This window comes from Dipodomys spectabilis, unplaced genomic scaffold (genome assembly GCF_019054845.1).
Source record: "Dipodomys spectabilis isolate Male_0828 unplaced genomic scaffold, ASM1905484v1 ptg000051l, whole genome shotgun sequence".
NCBI lineage: Eukaryota > Metazoa > Chordata > Mammalia > Rodentia > Heteromyidae > Dipodomys > Dipodomys spectabilis.
The window spans coordinates 4,685,644-4,705,138 of NW_024870728.1; the positions used below are offsets into that span (position 1 = coordinate 4,685,644).

General features: G+C 46.1%; 1 protein-coding gene across 2 annotated transcripts; it reads left to right on the top strand.

Annotated features, from left to right (window-relative positions):
* The first annotated feature begins 1,883 nt into the window (after nt 1-1,883).
* Slc19a3 (solute carrier family 19 member 3) lies at nt 1,884-18,180 on the top strand. Of its 2 annotated transcripts, none has more exons than XM_042679370.1 (6): nt 1,884-1,973; nt 10,055-10,206; nt 11,423-12,236; nt 14,463-14,655; nt 16,316-16,457; nt 17,224-18,180. In XM_042679370.1, the coding sequence occupies exons 1-6, from the start codon at nt 1,958-1,960 to the stop codon at nt 17,395-17,397; spliced, it is 1,491 nt and encodes a 496-aa protein (XP_042535304.1). In that variant the 5' UTR covers nt 1,884-1,957; the 3' UTR covers nt 17,398-18,180. The 2 variants fall into 2 exon arrangements, with proteins under 2 accessions (XP_042535304.1, XP_042535305.1); XM_042679371.1 differs by having other exon boundaries at nt 16,316-16,452; nt 17,219-18,180.
* The last annotated feature ends 1,315 nt before the right edge of the window (nt 18,181-19,495 follow it).

Here is a 19,495-nt window from a genome sequence, read left to right on the forward strand (position 1 = left end):
GACCATGGGTGATATTCAAAGACTGGAGAGCTGACTCTGCTGGTGGGACCTTTTCCTGTACTGTCCCAGAAAGCACAAGAAAAGGCATATTATGGGAAGGACCCTTGCCAGCCTTTGGCCATCAGTGTCTGAGGAGGAAACCAAAGCCCCCTCCTCCATGTGTCTGTAACTGAACTGTAGCTGAGGCACTAGGCAAGTCAAAGCTTCAGCCCATCACCCCCCCCCCATTTATTTTTAATCACTCAGCAAACACCTGAGTGCTGTAGGAGGCAGGTACTCAGCCAAGCCCTGGAAATCTGAAGGTAATTAAGCCTTGGACCTCAAAGAGTTAACCCTGAAGAGGGGACCCTAAATTAGATTCAATTATAATGACAACTTCTTTAGCTCACTCATCCTTTCTCTACTCTTCCTTCAACGATGCAAATAGATTCTTGTGCACCTTCTCGCAGCCACATGGTTGAGTATGGAGGCTGGAGGCCCTCAGTGTATTAGCTAGGTAATCTGGCCACACTTTCCACTGGATTCCATCTGGACTACAAGTACCATCTGACAGGACTGACCGACCACATGCTCTCCTTCATTAGCCTCCCTCCCTGAAGCTCATTCCCTTCCTACCCTTCCTATTCAGCCTCCCCTGTAGGTTTGTTCTCATTGCTGGAGCCCCAAATCTCAAACCTCTTCTCTTATTCATCAGATCTACATTCTCACACAACCTCCTCTCTTCTCTATTTTCCTTTTCCACGGTAGTGGATACTTTCCAACCTACTATAGAATTCACAAATTTACCATGTTTGCTGGTTGGTCTTTCTATCACCCCACCCCATCTCCAACCAGAACACAGATTCCTCAAGACAGATATTGTTAGTTGCTGGGTTTTGTGTTTGGCTGGTGCTCTACCACTTGAGCCACATCTGTACTTCAGGCAGGAATATTTAACTCTGTCCATTGATAAGGTCCCCAGCACCTAGAGAACAGTGTCTGACACCTAGCAGGCACTCAGTAAATACCTTCCTAATGAATAGGTGAGCACATGTGTTGTGCCAACGATACACAGAGAGTGTGTAATAGTACAGTCAATTTCCAAAAGCCATCACCCAAGTTAACAATTCCCAGCATGTGGCCAGACACTCCTCCTCTGTGACCCCATGTGCTCTCCTCCAAACACAGAAGCACCCAGCACCAAACCCAGATCTCATCTGTGTGTGTGTGGATTCCTCCCTACAGGGGCTCAGATCGCTGCTTCAAGCAAACGAAATTCTCCAGGAGCTGGATGGTGTGGTTCAGTGGCAGTGTCACTGAGGAAACCCCAGGCCTGATCTTCAGCGCGCGCGCGCACACACACACACACACACACACACACACACACACACACACGCAGTGTTATCTGTGTATGGTTAAATGTGCTAACTCCGTATCACACAATTCTTAAAAGCACAGGAAAGTACCCCACCCTATCTCCTCAAACACCCCCACATTCACACACACACACGATTATAAGCCTTGTCTCTGTGTCCAGCATGCCCAACTAAAATTCAGGCTTGTCTTACTTTTTTAAGTCTAGGATCTTTTTCTTCAGTTTCTTCAAACGCAATACAAGGATCTATGGGAATTCATAGGAAAAGTCGGTCGTGTAAGCAGGGCAAATGTTCGACACCGGATGCATTTCACGCTGCTTCATTGCCTTGCTTGTGGGTGTCAACGTGTGTCTTTCAGGGACTGACTTGACTGGTTTGATCCTGGTCAAACCAGCCAGGCCGACAGACCTGGATTTCCACCTGGAGATCACAGACCCGGAGGCGGGACTGCGTATGCAAAGCAGGGGGCGTGGCCTCGGTCGGGGCGGGAGCGGCCCCGCCCACTCCCACCTGAGATCCAGTATCGGCCGGGGCGCCGGGGCACCTGGAGACCCGGAGGAGAGGCGACCCGGGCCCACCCAGCCCGGCCGTCCGGCCCGCCGATGACCTCTCCCGGGGGTGAGTTCTTCCGGGGGGAGGGCGCCGTCCCGGGGGTCCCGGGGGGCGGGTCCGCGGGTCCGGCCGGGGCGCACTGCGGGCCGGGGTAGGTCCGGGGCAGGTCCGTCCGCGACACCCCCCCCCCTCGCCGGGAGCTGGGCCCCGCGCCGCGCTCCGCCCGCGCCGCGCTCCGCAGCCGTCCATCCGGAACGCAGAGCCCGGGGAGCCGCGCGCCCAGGTGTTCGCCGCGGTCGCACTGGAAAGCAGCGTTGGGATCGGATCCCAACTTCAGTCCCGACGCGGGTGCCCTGGGGGGCCGGGCGGGGTCAGGTCGGAGCCGGCGACGCGAGGCCCCGCATGGATGGGGAGGAAAGCCCGCCGAGCCTGCGCCCGGCACCCCTGCCGGGCACCCCTGCCGGGCACCCCTGCCGGGCACCCCTGCAGAGCCTGCGCCCGGCACCCCTGCCGGGCACCCCTGCCGGGCACCCCTGCCGAGCCTGCGCCCGGCACCCCTGCCGGGCACCCCTGCCGGGCACCCCTGCCGGGCACCGCGAGCCCTGGGCGTCCGCGGCGGGGTCAGGGCGGAGCCGGCGACGCGAGGCCCCGCATGGATGGGGAGGAAAGCCCGCCGAGCCTGCGCCCAGCACCCCTGCCGGGCACCCCTGCCGAGCCTGCGCCCGGCACCCCTGCCGGGCACCCCTGCCGGGCACCGCGAGCCCAGGGCGGCCACGGCGGGGTCAGGGCGGAGCCGGCGACGCGAGGCCCCGCATGGATGGGGAGGAAAGCCCGCCGAGCCTGCGCCCGGCACCCCTGCCGGGCACCCCTGCCGGGCACCCCTGCCGAGCCTGCGCCCGGCACCCCTGCCGGGCACCCCTGCCGGGCACCGCGAGCCCAGGGCGGCCACGGCGGGGTCAGAGCGGAGCCGGCGACGCGAGGCCCCGCATGGATGGGGAGGAAAGCCACCCGAGCCTGCGCCCGGCACCCCTGCCGGGCACCCCTGCCGGGCACCGCGAGCCCAGGGTGGCCACGGCGGGGTCAGGTCGGAGCCGGCTCTGCTGTGGGTGCGCGCGGGGCGCCGAACACTTCAGGAGTGGAAGCGGAGCAGATCGCGTTGCCGAAACCTACACGTCGGGAAGGTTTCTCCGGCCCAGAGACACATTCGCGTCTCCAAAGGCACCTTTGCATCATATGTATATATACACACACACACATGCACCCAGGCCTAGAGTTCAAGCCCCATGATCAAAAATAATTAATGAATTAATTAAATAATATACCAAACACTCAAAATTCAGAAAAAAATGCTACTCTAGGCCTGGGAGCTGTCCCTGCACTCTTCAGCTCAAGGCGAGTGCTCTACCACTTGAACCACAGCGCCACTTCCGGTTTTCTAGTGGTTTATTGGAGATCAGAGTCTCATGGACTTTCCTGCCCGGGCTGGCTTTGAACCGTGATCCTCAGATCTCAGCCTCCTGATTAGCTAGGATGACAGGCGTGAGCCACCGGCACCCGGCTCCATACTCTTTTGTAGTCAAACTGGACACAAGTGAAGATTTTGTTCAGTCACTTTTGCCAACAAACATCTTGTGTGTTGGAAAGTGCGGTTCAAGGGTGAGTTTTCAGCGATTTTGTGTAATGATCTCAATTGGATTTCTTTTTAGACCTAGAATGGTACAACACTTCATTCCATAAAGTAGAGTCACTGTCCAATGGGCTGAGCCCAAAAGACACACACATACACACACGTTATTTTAAAGTTATTCATCTTTACCAGGTGGAAAACAATGGAAGAATGGGGAAATAACTTGAGTAATTAACATCAGGTTATTTCCGTTAGACTTCGTTAGAGTAAGGTAAAGAGGAATTTTTTCTTTCTTTTTTGTCACTTGTGGGGCCTGAACTCTGGGCCTGGGCGCTGTCCTCAGCTCTTCAGCTCAAGGCTAGTGCTCTACCACTTGAGCCTCAGCGCCCCTTCTGGCTCTTTCTGCTTATATTGTGGTGCTGAGGAATCAAACCCAAGACCTCATGCATGCAAGGCAAGCACTCTACCACTGAGCCACTTTCCCAGCCCCTTTTTCTTTCTTATAAACAGCTTTGTTTTAGCTTGATGACCGGGAACTTTGGCGTGACTCCATCTTGATTTTTAACCTAGTCTATGGGAGCCTACTGAAGGAGTTTCATCTCAAACAAAAGCCCTGTATCACATTTTTTAACAAGTATAGATCAAAGATGATTTCTTGATCTGCTGCACCTACCATATACTTTTCTGAAAGTACCATCCCTAGACCAAGAATTAATTAGTCCTGATTGAATCTGTAATATGTGCTTGCATGAGAAGCAATGAGAAATAAAGTTTACTGGACACCTGTTAGGTGCCAAGAATTAGACTGAGCCCTTGTGAAACTGCCTTAAGATGTAGCAGTGATCATCTTAAGTGATAGAGAAAGTTGTATACCTGATGTGACCTAAGCAGTAATGGAACTTGGAGGAACATAGAGCCATAGACTCCAAGATCAAGTTTTCACTAAACCACAGGAGATCAGCCATTGAAAACCCAAACCTGGGAAATTTTTCAGGAAGAACAGTCTTGATCATTTAAAACTAGGAGCAAACATTTGGACTCAGAGTAATAAATGGGAGGATTTTTGGGTAGGCTAGTGGCCTGATAATGATAACCAGGATTTAAAGACAATATCCAGAAAAGGGGAAAGCCATAATGCTCATGAGATATGAAAATAAATGTGTTCTAGGTTTATTTAACTTACTAATGAGCAATCCGATACAAGAGATGGAAGGAGAATCCAAAGAATGGGTACATTTCTGGAACAAGAATGTTGAATGTTGAGTAATAAAATATAGACTGAGGATATTGAAGCTCATTTTCTGTGGGGAGGAGAAAGAGTATTATCTCTTCAATGGTTTTTGTCTGCAGATATGCAAATATGCAGATATATCTGCATATTTGCATATCTGCAGACAAAAGTTATTTCACAGTTTTTACAGTTAGAGAGTGATAAAGTAGCTTGAACAATCCCATGGATTTTGGTTAGAGCACAGATTTATCCCACCTCCCAACCCACCTTTGACTTGATATATATGTCCAGCTGCATGTCTGTGGCTAGGTAGGTTGGGATTTTTTTGTTTGTTTGGTTTGGTTTGGTTCCAATGCTGGGGCTTGAACTCAGGACCTAGGCACTGTCTCTAAGTTTTTGTGCTCAAGATTAGCACTCTACCACCTGAGCCACAGCTTTACTTCTGGCTTTTTGGCAGCTGATTGGAGATAAGAGTCTCACAGACTTCCTACCAGGGCTGGTTGTGAACCACGATCCTCAGATCTGCAGCCATATTTTCAGTAGTTGTGACCAAACACAAAACTGTTCTGGCCTGTTTATTGAACAGCTGGGCCACTTGCACACCTTTTGAAGTTATGTGGTGCTTCATTGAAGCTAAGAGTTGGCGGGGGATGCGGGGAGTGGAAAGGACAGGTTTGATATATAAGATTATCAGTGGGTTTGGGGCTTTTCCTGGTTTTCTAAGAATCTAAGTCACTTAGTGTCAACTTTGAGAGAAACTAAGGTCCATTATTTTAACACTAATATTCAGAAGGTAGTGTTGTTGTGGGTGGTTTTCTTTTGTTTTGCCTTTTTTATTTGTATACCTTTCTAATCATTGGTGTTTCAGAAAGATCTTACCCTAGATACTTGCTTTGTCTAGCAAGATTTTCAAAGAGGGTGAGGTGGAAGCATGTAGGCCACAGGGTGGTAATCCATCTAGATGGGTGGGAGGTTGGTTCTGTAGGAGGAGAGACTTCTACAAGAGAAAGGGGTATTGTGACTGGGATTTGCAGTGTAGGGCAGCAGAGTGAGAAGAAGTTGGATATAAGGCTAGCCCTGGTTCTAGAAAATGATTGCATCGAGCATGGAACGAAAAGTCACTGATTCTATCTGAATTACTCTGAAGAAGGTTCTATATGTCCAGATGTACAAGGGTTGTTGACCTGTCCTAGCCTTGAAGTATGAGTACAGTTTCCATTCTAAAGTTCCTGAGACAGATCCAAGTTCCATAATCCTATTCTGTTGTATGTTTACATAGGAGACTTGCTCTGATGTGAGATTTGGAATAACCTTAAATCATTGCATCTATAATACAAGCCCAGGGCTGTGGAGGATTGCACATAGTAAAGTGCTTTGGATGGGAGGGAGGAATGTATATCCTTTAATGTATGTATATTTACATATGATATAATGTATTGCCTTTAAGTTAGAGTGTTTGTAATTGTATACACTCATGGAACTATATCTCATCAAGACAATGGATACTTAGGAACCCTGAAAGTTCTCTCATGTAATCTCTCTTCAACCCTCACCTCAGAAGTGACACAGTTTTGATTTCTATCACCATGAAGTACTATATTTTTGTTTGCTTTGGGGCTTGGTTTAAATGAAATCAGATTGTATGTCCTTTTTGTGTATTGTATGAATTCTTTTACCAAGCATAATATTTGAGATTTATTTTACTCCGTGTGTCACATTGTTTTTGCTGAGATATGGTTCACATGTAATGAAATGTGCAGTATAAGTGTGCTGTACATGAGTTTGGACGAAGTTTTTGTAACCATCACCACAATCAAGTTATAGGGTATTTTTATCACCTCCGAAATTTCTCTTTGTGCTCAATTCTCTGTAACCACTGATCCACTTTCTATCACTACAGATTAGTGTTGCTTGCTTTAGGACTTTCTATATACTTTCATGTCTGCATTCTTTGGAAATGCCATGCCTCTGATAGTCATCCAAGTGTTTTGACTGGTGTATTGTGTTTTATAAATACAACACATTGTCCTATATTTCATGTATTTGTCTTCCTATTTAAAGGACCCTTGAGTTTGCTTCTCAATTTTTCACTATCATAAAAATAAGAACTTTCTTGAGATAGATTGTCAAGTGATTGTTCAAAGCGTTGCTACCCCTTCTGCCATCTAACAAGCAGCGTGTGAACATTCAGTGTTTCAAAAACTTGACCAGCTTTTGGTATGTTCACCCTTTGGTGAACATAGCCATTATACTGGTTATGAGATGTTGTGTATTATAGCTTTACTGATCTCTCCTCTGCTGCTATTTCTTCTTTTCTTTCTTTCTTCATGTTACTAGCTCAGCTACTTGATGATGAAGATCAAAACCAAGCATGAAAGATCACTCAAGACAAAGCTGTATTGGACCTAATGGTAAAACAACAAGGAAAGCACTGGAGGTTGTCTGTTGGCTGCCTGGCAGTGAGCCAGCCACACAGTGTGCTTGGATAGCCAGAGAATGGTGTAAGAAGGGTGCCCGTAAGCAGTTTTGGCAGCCCTCCCATGCAAATGAAGGAATCATTCCACCAATCACAGCACAGTCCCTGCCACCAGTCAGAGAAGCCCTTTGGGCAGATGATGGACTGTTTGCACCAATCACAAGCCTCCTACTGGGACACAAAAGGAAGTCCTCCCTCTTTGGTCTGGGTAGAAATGTCAGAAACAAAGGAGGAGGCAACAATGCTTGATGAGAAATGTACTCATTACCTTGTTCATGTAACTTGTAACCCTTCTGTATGGTATTTTCACAATTTAAAAAAACTTATTAATATAAAAAAATGAACGTACTCTAATGTGAAGCCTACTGAGCTTACTTATCTAAGTAGACTCCAGAGTGGTCAGGGGTTGTAGGATTAGAGGTTTAGACCCCACCCACCTCCAGGGAGAGTGGGTCAAAGTGGAAAAGCTCTTGAACTGGAAGTATTAATGAGCTTCTGGATTGCTGAAGACCTTGAGGTGCTGGCAGGCTATCACCAGGAAAGAGTACCAAAGCTCTTAATCCCCCCTCTTACCCTATCCATTCATCAAACTGGATAGATAACCTCCTTAAACCAGTAAACTTTTTTCCCCAAGTTCTGTGAGCCATCACCCCAAATTAATCATTAACGCCATATTGGGTGCTCTTTCCTCTACTGGCAAGCAGAGCAGCCCTGTGGTCTCATCTTACCCACTATGGGCTGGGAACAAGGGTGGGGCTCCATGTTCACATCTCCTCTGATCCACTGTGCTGTCTATCCTACACAAATGGCCCCATCCACCAGTGTGAGATGTGCCACACATTGAGCTGTTCCAGGTCTCCGCTAAAAAGAGCAGAGAATAAATTACAATTTCCTTATTGCTTCCGCTTCTGAAGTCTTCACTGCCAGGATATTTGTCGAATGTTTCAAATCATGCGCCTGACATTTACTTAGGGAATTTCTTCTTCTTCTTCTTTTTCTTGTATATCTACTGCCACAGTATGCATGAACCTTTATTTCATTTTTTAATGGTAATAGAAGACTAGGGATATGACTCAAATCAACCCACCTAGCAACCACAAGGCCCTGAGTTCAAACTGTAGTACCACCAAAAAGAAAAATGGCAGTGGAGCTAAGGATCATCCATTTTTTTGAAAACACAGGAAATGAAGGAAGATCAAATTTGCTTTCAGAAGTGTGAGCTCAGAGAAATCTATCCATAAGCTCAGAAAATGAATCCAATTCACATCACTTCAAGACAAGGGAGGGGAAGTTCAGAGAACTTTAAGGAGGGGATGGTAGGAGAGCATCAAAACAGAATGATGAAAGGGAAAATGGTAAAAGCACAGTTAATTCCCAGGAGAACTGAGGAGCCTGTGGCCCTTCCAACCACCCACATGTAGTTGGAAGATGACATTCACAGAGTGTGCTTCTAGGAACATGTGTGCATGTTTACTCTTCTTCCCTTACTAATGAATTGACCATGTCCCACAGTAAGTTAATGTATATTATGATCCTATATCTATGCTATATATAGATAGATAGATTTACATGTTGTTAATGCAAACAAAAGTTATGAGGAGGGCTGGGAAGGTGGCTCAGTGGTAGAGCGCTTGCCTTGCATGCATGAGGCCCTGGGTTCGATTCCTCAGCACCACATAAGCAAAAAGAAAAAAGCCTGAAATGGCGCTGTGGCTCAAGTGGTAGAGCGCTAGCCTTGAGCTGAATAGCTGAGGGACAGCGCCCAGGCCCAGAGTTCAGGACCAACTACCAGACCCAAAAAAAGAAAAAAAAAAGTATAGGGAGGCCCAAGCCAAAGAATCTCTGGAATTCCACCCAGGTAATTTGCTCTCCTGGTACAAGTGTCCTGTTCATCTCTCAGGCTGCCTTTGGGAATCCTATATATTAAGCCATCATATCTTGTATGTATATATTCATAAAAGCATTCTCTTAGCCAGGCACTAGTGGCTCATACCTGTAATCTCAGCTACTCAGGAGGCTGAGATCTGAGGATTACAGTTCAAAGCTCACCTGGACAAGAAAGTTCACGAGACTCTTACCTCCAGCGAGCCACTCAAAAACCTGGAAGTAGAGCTGTGGCTCAAAGTGGTAGAGTGCTAGTCTTGAGCAAAAAAGCTCAAGGACAGCACCCAGGCTCTGAGTTCAAGCCCCAAGACCAACCAAAAAATAAAAAAGTATTTTCTTTTTTCCTTGTGAAGAGAGTCATCAATAGGTTAACAGTAGCAGTAAAGGGAGAAGTAGAGTGAAAGAAAGGATCCAATGGGAGTTAGGGAGAACTTGATTGAAATTGTGACCATGTGGTTTGAACCCAACTCTTGGACCTCCTGTATATTCACCTGGATCTGTAGTTATTACAAAGCTTCAGGGATAAAATATGAATGTGAAAAACAAACAACTGTCATTTCATGTGCTAAAGAGTTAAAGAGTCAGTGCCAAGTGGAATGGGCAGGTAATAGAAGTTTTGATGACTCCAATCTGTGTTCAAGAAGTACTTTACCATTCATGTGTACACTGGTAATCCATTGACTAATATTTGACTTATGCCCATTGCTTATCATTTACTAGTAACTACTTATAATCATGCTTGTAATGGAAAATATTGCAAAGATGTGACTTCCTCCATAATAAAGTAAGTCCATTGACCAAGGAAGGTGTCTGACTCACTCAGAAATATCTGTGAGTGGTTAATTAAAACATTATCCTTTCATAAAACAGGTAGAAATCATTGGAAACATCACAGCATTTTTTTTTTTGCTTTGTTTCCATTTGATCAGCCATGGATTGTTTCCAAACTTCACGAAGCAATTCCTGGATTTATCCAACGGTGATCCTCTGCCTATTTGGCTTCTTCTCCATGATGAGGCCTTCAGAGCCATTCTTGATCCCGTATCTGGCTGGACCAAGTAAAAACCTGACCAGCACCGAGGTAAGTTAGGATGCATAAAAACCAAACACAGAAAGGCAAGCTCCTTCAAAACCACACATGGATGGCTGCTTCGAGTGTCTCAGGCTGAAGGGTGCCATAATTAAGGCAATGTAGGGTAGACAGACATGACTCCAAGATCAGCTCAACACAGCCCCTGGGGTCCACTTCTGTGAGGACCTCAGACATGGGAATAGAGCCTCACTCAAAGCTGCAGCTCAGTTCTGTGCCTCCTGCATTCTTCTACCTCGCAGGATCCAAATAGCAACACTGAAGAGAACTTCAGTGGTTTGAGAAGTGGCAGTCTTGTTGCACCAAAGGCCAACAACGTCTTTCCGTCCTTTCTCACTAAGAAAATGGCTGACTATCAAACCATAAGCTGTACTGAGGCCAAGTTATATGAAGCACTAACATATCAATAGAAATCGTGGGGCAGGGAAAATTTGTGGAGTCTGGTAAATTTGTGCAGGAAGAAAAGTGGATGGCATTACTTGGCTACCCCTCATTGCCACTGTTGTGTGAGTTCACTCCAACTCTGGAGGAGCAGAACTTGGACACAGTAATGGATCTAGATAGTTCTAGGCTTCTTGCACTGTAAACATTTCTTCTAATATTATTACTCTGTGAACAAGAAAGGAATGATGTTTCTAAGAACCTGGAAATCTCAGAAATACCTGAAAAGTTTTGTAATCATTTACTACCATTGTACATACTATTTAAAGGTAACATATAGTTCAAATCATGCACTCTTCTATGTGAATCGGTTGTAGATTTTTTTGTTTTCTTTAGTTTTTTTGGGGGGGCGGAGGGGAATGTTGGTGCTGGGGCTTAAACTCAGGGCATGGGCACTGTCCCTGGTCTTTTTGTTCAAGGCTAGCACTCTTCCACTTATTCCACACCTCCACTTCCAGGTGGTTCACTGGAGATAAGAGTCTCATGGATTGGCCTGCCCAAGTCTGGCTTCAAACCACAGCCCTCACATCTCAGCCTCCTGAATAGATTACAGGCACGAGCCACCAGCACCTGGCTTCTCCTTTTAATTTTTGTCTTAATTTGTTTGCTTCCAATGGGGAAGGGGACTCGTGTGTCCTCCTTGGAAATCAAATTCCTATCCTGTTTTCCCATACTCTGCAGACTATCTGCCCAGAGGTAAGTTTGAGACACGATCCACCTGTCCCTCAGAGATATTTCCCAGTCACACTGTGTGTCAACTTTACAGATCACGAACGAGGTCCTCCCTGTTTGGACCTACTCCTACCTGGCACTGCTCCTCCCTGTGTTCATCCTCACGGATTACGCCCGCTACAAGCCGGTCATCATCATTCAAGGGGTGAGCTTCGTGGCCACCTGGCTGTTGCTTTTGTTTGGCCAAGGAGTGAAGGTCATGAAGGTTACGGAGTTTGTCTTTGGGATAGTCTCTGCCACCGAGGTAGCCTACTACTCCTACATCTACAGCGTGGTCAGCCCGGAGCACTACCAGAAGGTGAGCGGCTACTGTCGGAGTGTCACGCTGGTGGCCTACACCGCAGCCTCGGTGCTGGCCCAGCTCTTGGTGTCCCTGGCAAACGTGTCGTACTTTTACCTCAATGTCATCTCCCTGGCCTCTGTCTCCATGGCCCTCTTAGTCTCCCTTTTTCTACCGATGCCCAAGAAGAGCATGTTTTTCCACGCAACACCCAACAAAGAAGCTCTGGAAAAGCCATCAGGACAGGACGCCGTCCTCGAGGGGGGTCACGGGGACCGCAAGGCACCGCACCAGGAGCCGCTCCCCACGGCCGGTTATCAGGAGAGCAGCCAGCGGAGCAACCCGGAGCCCGGAAAGGTGGTCTTGAGAAGCCTGACGCAGTGGTTCCAGGATCTGAAGGAATGCTACTCCTCCAAGCGCCTTTTCTACTGGTCCCTGTGGTGGGCTCTGTCCACAGCGGGTTTTAACCAGATTTTGAACTATGTTCAACTCCTGTGGGATGACAAGGCCCCATCTCACAACTCTTCCATCTACAACGGGGCGGTGGAAGCTATCGCCACGTTTGGAGGTAAGTGAACACTGCTTTAAACTTCCTGCGCTGGAGCTAAGCTTCTCCTTGTGGTAATTCACCTTGATTCAGAAGATACAAGCATTTATTTCTCAAGATAGAGGGCCCAGGTGGGACTCATACACATAATCCTAGATCGTCAGGAGGCTGACAACTGGAGGATCACAATTTGAGTCCAATGAAGATAGAAAAGTTCACTATACTCCATCTCCAAATAGTTGGCAAAAACAAACTAGGTCAGAGGTGTGGCTCAAGTGTTGAGTGCCAGCCCAGCAAGTTTGAAATCCTTAGTTCAAACACTAGTGCCATCAAAAACAGCAAAAAGAAAAAAGATGGAGGGTACTAGAAAAATAGAATGCCTCAGAGCACAAGATCTTTTATTTAATGTATTATATTTCTATATTTATGAGTTATTCAGGAGCTCAGAGCTTAGAACCAAACAACTAAGTTCTAGTGGAATCTCTCAGATTCTCTTTCCTCATTAAGACAGTTATTGACCATGTGCCCTGTTCTTTCAGAGTGCGTAAAGAGGTTTTATTGTTTTAGGAAATATCTGAAGACATCCAAAATCTCACCTTACAGAGTCTTTTGCGGTAGCCTTTTAATTAATTCTCACACTTGCTCAGCTTGTACTCCACCAATTAAGCTCCTTGGCTTTTTGCTGGTTATTTTGGAAATGGAGTCTTGTGGACTTTTTTTTTTTTTTTTTTTGCCCTGGCTGGCTTTGAACCACAATCTTCTGTATGTCAGCCTCCTGAGTTGCTAGGATTATAGACATGAGCCTCAGGTGCGTAGCTATCTGGTGTGTCTTAATAATGATCAAGCTCTGACTGACCTCATCAACCCTAGGCTGCACAATAGTGGCTTTCTTATGAAGAGCTGGGGGGGGGGGGAGAGCAGAGGTGTAATAGAAGAGAAATGTGCCTTTGAAGCCCATTCTACACTAAATATTTACATTCTAGTAAATGGAAACTTACACATCACGTGAAACTTTGAAGATTTTTTTTTTAATTTTAGGAAGTTAGATCGTTCCACACCCACATACAAAGTTTCAGGAGACTTGGCTTCTGTTGTATTCTTGTCTCCCTTTGGGGGTGGGGGGCGGGGGCGTTGGCCTCAGGTTAACTTCTGAAAACAAAGACTGTGCCAGAATTGCTTCGTTGCAGTGATGCTCCGACATTCAAATTTGGGGGGCACAGAAAGGGTCCTTTGTAAACCCAGCCCTTTCCTGAAAACATGGAGAAAAGTTAATAGACCCATTGTCAATACAAGTAAGTAACTGAACAACTTTCATTTTAAGAAAAAGATCACAATTACTAACATTAACTAGTATCATTCAGCCTCTTAAACTCTATAAATCAATATAGATCTTTTTGCCTCACGCCTCAAGAAAATTAGCTTCTCTGGATGCGGTGATACACACCTGTAGTTCCAACTTGTGGGGAGGTTGGTAACTTTATCCTGGAGTTCAAGGCCAATCTGAGAATATAACAAGACCCTGTCTTTAAAAAGAAAGAAAAGGAAAAGAAGAGAAGAGAAAGAAGGGAGGGAGGAAGGAAGGGAGGAGTGGAGTGTGGGAGGGGGAAAGTAGGTCAGATCTTGACGATTCTAAAGTGGAAGTTAAAAGTAAAGACTAAGCCTGGCTACTCCATGCAACCACTGAAGAGCTTCCCGTAAACTCTGCTAAAGGGGTAATGAGAGAGAGCGGTGTTGGGCATTTAATTCATTCTTCTCATCCTGTTCGTGCATACGTGGAGGTGTCATCGTATTGTTGTTCCCACACTGCTGCGTTTAGGGTCCTGGCTGGCCAAAAAGTGTGACAAGTAAGTAACTGAAAAAGATAGGGAACTAAAAAAGAAGAAAATCTGGAAGGAAAAAGGATAGATTGTCCCTTAAGTAGAACACACTGTTTTTTGTGAAAGCAATATATTTTTCCCTTAGAATTGCCTGAACAGATTTTGATTTTGGTTTGGTGTAGCAAGGGAATCCTGGGACTTGAACTCAGGATTCTATGGTTGCTAGGTACGCTCTCTACCACTTGAACCACACGCTCATCCTCTTTTGCTTTAGTTATGTTTGCAGATAAGATCTCACTCTTGCCTGGAACTGGCCTTGAACTATGGTCTTCCAGATCTCAGCCTCCCCCAGTAGCTAGGATTACAGGAGAGGACTACCATGCCCAGGCTGAGACCTGATGTCTGGTGCTCCTTTGTGTTTGGTTCTCAGGTTCCGTGGCTGCCTTCGCAGTGGGGTACCTGGACGTCAACTGGGATCTCCTGGGAGAGCTGGCTCTGGCCACCTTCTCAGTTGTCAACGCAGGCGCTCTGTTTCTCATGCATTACACACTCAGCATCTGGCTGTGCTATGTCGGCTATTTGGTATTCAAGTCCAGCTACATGCTTCTTATAACCATTGCTGTGTAAGTATTAGCCATCATTTTTTCCCTCTCAGAGCAACAGGAAGACTTTTATATGGTGTTTCTGAGACAAGGTTTCTCTATGTAGCTCAGGCTGGTCTTGAACTAGAGGATCTACTGCCTCAGTTTGACAAGTGCTGGAATTAGAGGTGTATACTATCAGACCCAGCCCAAGCAATATTAAATGGGAACTATTTATTTTGAATTAAATGCCATGAAGCAGTCTTTTCATTTAAGTCGGGGATATATAAACCAAAAGCAATCATTATTGTTAGGTTTTGAATCATTACTGGCCACAGTTTTCCACAACAGGGTGTGATGTGATTTAATTTTGAATATTAGGTTTAGACTCCAGCCTTAATTTCATGTAGTTGTGTTAATAACTAAGCACATACTCTTCTGCGAACAACTATATTTTCAAGAAAATTACAAAAAGCTGGACAATACTAAAAAAGATAAAGATAAGCTGTGTTGTTCTTGGGCATAGAATTGAATGAGTTTTAATTATTTTTTTAAGGAAGATCTCCAGGACTCAGGATTTTCTGCCACATATACATCTTTTTCAGGGATCACTTTTAGAAATTATTCAGAGAAGAGGGGACATGAGGGAGAATGATGGAGGTCTGATCAGGGGATATGGGATATACATGGGCATGTCAGGATGAAAGCCCACATACAACTGGTTGATGCAAATAAAAGAATATGGGGGGGAAGAAAAGTGTTACTAAAAAGCATTGGTTGAAGTAAATGTAGCCGAAGATGAATTGGACTTTATTAACTAAACAGATTAAAAACTAAAAATTTAAATTGCAAGTTGCATGAAAGAAGAAGAGATAAGCTTTGTTAAGTTTTGTTTGGCATTTGGCTGGTCAGTTGGTTGTTGGAGGTTTGTTTGTGTTACTTTTTTTTGAGAAAAGGTTTTCCTGTATAATTCAGGCTATGAAGTTTGTTTGTTTTGTTTTGAGTTTTTTTTTTTTTGAGAGAAGGTTTTGCTATATAATTCAGGCTATGAACTTGAAATTATCCTGCTTCTCTTACCCAAGTTCTGAGATTACATGCCTGGCTTCAGTGTGCATGTGTGCGTGTGTGTGTGCGTGTGTGCATGTGCGTGTGCACGCGTGTGTGCGTGTGTGCGTGTGTGTGTGTGTGTGTGTGTGTGTGTGTGTGTTACCTGGGGCTTGAACTCAAGGCTTCATACTCTCAGTCAGCTCAAGGCTGGCACTCTACCACTTGAGCCACACCTCTACTTCCAGCTTTTTGGTGGGTGATTGGAGTTAACAGTCTCCCAGACTTTTCTTCCCACGCTGGCTACAAACCTCTATCCTCAGATCTAATCAAAGTAGCTATTTAGCCTGAATCATTAAGATTATAGGTGTGAGCCACCAGGACCTGGCTAACTCAGTCTTTAAAGTTTTTTTTTTGCTTTACTTTGTCTCATTGTCTCTGCTGAAGGAAAATTAGACAAGCAGTGTGCACTGTTCCTGGGGCTTGAACTCAGAGCTTGAACTCAGGTTGGCTTTGAAGAGTGATCCTAGGTCTCAGCCTCCTGAGTAGCTGGGGTTGCAGGCGTGAGCCACCAACGCACAGCCATGTCTGCCCTTTAAAGACAAGCATCTCCTGTACATTATGGTTAATAAAATGTTTACTCAACATTTCACAATAGATTTCAGATTGCCATCAACCTCAGTGTGGAACGCTATGCCCTGGTGTTTGGAATAAACACCTTTCTCGCCTTGGTGATTCAAACCATCATGACTGTGATTGTAGTCGACCAGAGAGGGCTCAACCTGCCTGTTGGCACTCAGGTAAGCCCCCAGAGTGACTGTCGTGTGGGGGAGGTGGAATCCAGGATTTCTCCTAAAATAACAAACACTATTTTTACATTGCCTGAGTTACTCCACTAAAGCAACGTTTAAAATATGCAATTCCTTAATAATATGAACCTGAAGCAGGTTTTGAGCAGTTGTGACAGCTGGGTCAACATTGATCTGCAAATCATCTTAGTGTCTAAAATGCATTGTATGCCGGGTACCGTTAGCTCACGCCTATAATCCTAACTACTCAGGAGGCTGAGATCTGAGCATCGTGGTTCAAAGCCAGCCCGGGCAGGAAAATCTGTAAGACTCTTATCTCCAATAAACCACCAGAAAACCAGAAGTGGTGCTGTGGCTCAAGTGGTAGAGCGCTAGCCTTGAGCTGAAGAGCTGAGGCAAAGCACCCAGGCCCAGAGTTCAGGCCCCACGACCAACAACAACAACAACAAAAATGCATTGTAGCATCGTACCAGCCTCCAAACACAAACACCCAGACATTAGTGGGCTTTAGTAGGGTTGAATTTTGATTCAAGGCTGCTAGGCCTTGAATCTAGGCAGTGTGCTACAAAGCCATGGCTCTCTATCCTTGAATTGTTCACCTGTTCTTCTATCTCAGAAGAGACTTGTGCAATCTAAATGCCCTCTGGGTCATTAAAATCCTGAGTCTTAGTTAACCTGTAATCCAAGCCCTCCAACCTGATTGATTATACATTGCCAGAGACTGAGGTGATGAGGGTAATGATTTGTTTGTGTCCAGTTTTTAGTTTACGGGAGTTATTTTGCCGTCATCGCTGGCATTTTCCTGATGAGGAGCATGTACGTTCTCTACACCGCCAGACGGCAAAAGGAAGCCCAAAGCCTGGCCACAGCTCAGAGCCCCGCTGAGCCGCACTCAAAGGAGTCCAGTCACACCTTGTCCACGAAGCTCTGACCCAGCCCCGTCAAGCACAGTGCTTTGCGGAGTCATGGGATGGGAGGGCAAGACCTGAGACGGACAGCGTGACCTGCTCACTCTGCAAGTCGTTTCCAATGACCTTCGCAAAGCCACAACCAAACATCTGCCCTCAACCTGATGGCTGTGTACCCACCAGAGGAGTCACTAGGGCCCATCTCATTTAAACGACCCACGTGGGGACCCCCACAAACAACGGTTGGCTGGAAAATTCTAGTTCTGATCACTTAAAAGAACAAGCAAATAGCAAAGACAACCACCCACCAGCCAACGCCAGCCATGCTGCAGTTCTGTTCTCTACTAGTGAACAGAGGATGTTCTAGGATCTATATAGGCTTTATCACGAGTGCCACCCCTCTTACTCTTCTGGTGGGTGTGTTCCCACTGCAGCTCACAGTTCCCTGAGAGGATGGCAAGCTTTGGCCCCATTTCCTGGGGTCCCTTTCATCCTAATTGCACTGTTAGATGCCAAGCTATGATTTGATCATCTGATCGCGTTTTGGGGGGAAAGCTTTTCACCCTTTACTGTGGTGTTGAAACTCTACTTCAGGAATGGCTCCAGGTGCTCCTGTGTATCTGTCATTCACACCCTGGTGGACTGAGAGAGGCCGTGGGCTTCTCCCCTCCGTGGCCCCAAAGGGGCATTGGAACGCTGTGTCTGTCTGATATCTTAAAAAACAAACAAACAACACTGTAGAAGGTATTTCCAGAATGTTTAACAGTGTTTATGAAAAAACACAGGATTAAATCCGGTTTTTGGGTTGTTGTCTTTTTTTTTTTTGGTGTTGGAGATTAAATCCAAGGCCACATGCATGTTAGGCAAGCTCTTAAAGAGTTCATGGCTTGGGCTAGGAATGTGGCTCAGTGGTAGAGTGCTTGCCTAGTGCACGAAGCCCTGGGTTTGATTCCTCAGGACCACATACATACACAGAAGAAGCTGGAAGTGGCACTGTGGCTCAGGTACTAGTCTTGAGCAAAAGAAGCTGAGGGACAGTGCCCAGGCCCTGAGTTCAAGCCCTATGACTGACCAAAAAAAAAAAAAGAGTTCAAGGTTTAGATGGACTTCTGCCGAACATTACCTCAGCAAACCTGGAGGTTGGGGGTTACATTGAACTATCTACCATGGGACATAAGTAATATGGATCCAAGATTTGTATTTCCAAGACACTTCAATCCCAAGGTTCACTCCCCAGATTGAAAATGAAAATCTGTCCCAAATCCAATATCTCACCTTATCAGCAGTTTTGATTACCATAGTTACAGCTTCCTAGGTCAAGCATAGTCCAAAATTATCAGGCAGAAATTTACAGAAATAATCTGTAATTTGAAGTGCACTCCATCCTACGTAGCACACACGAAAGGTCATGGTCTGTGTATCCTTCCCAGGATGTGAATAATTTGGTTTTCCATTCACGGAGGTCTCTGTTTTCAGATGGACTATGCACTATCTCAGGGCTGATGTTCAGTGAGCTCTGTTCCAGTTCATAATGAGAGGAGTGATGAGTGAAATTCAGTATCAAGAAAAAGCCTGCCGTCATAAGTGTGTGCCAAGAAAAATCATGATGTGGGCTGGGAAGGTGGCTCAGTGGTAGAGCGCTTGCCTTGCATGCATGAGGCCCTGGGTTTGATCCTCAGCACCACATAAGCAGTGCCCAGCGTTCAGGCCCCACAACCAGACCCCCCCCCCCAAAAAAAGAAAAATCATGATGTATGAGTACCACGCCAGGTTTCAACATCCACTCACTGTGTTGCTATGGACTCCACAAGGAAAGAGGGACCAGTAAAGAAGTCGAATAAAGCAAAGAAAGGGTGGCCTTCTTTTTGGTGAGGGGGGATTGTGGTGCTTAAACTCAGGGCCTGGGCTTTGTCCCTGAGTTTTTTCACTCAAGGCTAGTACTCTACCACTTTGAGCCACAACGCCACTTTCAGATTGCTGATGTTTAATTGGAAATAAGAGTCCCACAGCCTTTCCTGTCCAGGCTGGCTTTTAACTGCCACCTCTCAGATCTCAGCCTCTTGAGTAGCTAGGATTACAGGAGTGAGCCACTGGGGCCTGGCTTGCCACTATTTTATTATT

What these genes read in the sequence shown, in the direction of transcription:
- Slc19a3 (XM_042679370.1), top strand. An exon ending in AAAACCTGACCAGCACCGAG is followed by an intron (nt 10,207 to 11,422) that starts GTAAGTTAGGAT and finishes TCAACTTTACAG; the next exon opens with ATCACGAACGAGGTCCTCCC. An exon ending in ACCTGCCTGTTGGCACTCAG is followed by an intron (nt 16,458 to 17,223) that starts GTAAGCCCCCAG and finishes GTTTGTGTCCAG; the next exon opens with TTTTTAGTTTACGGGAGTTA.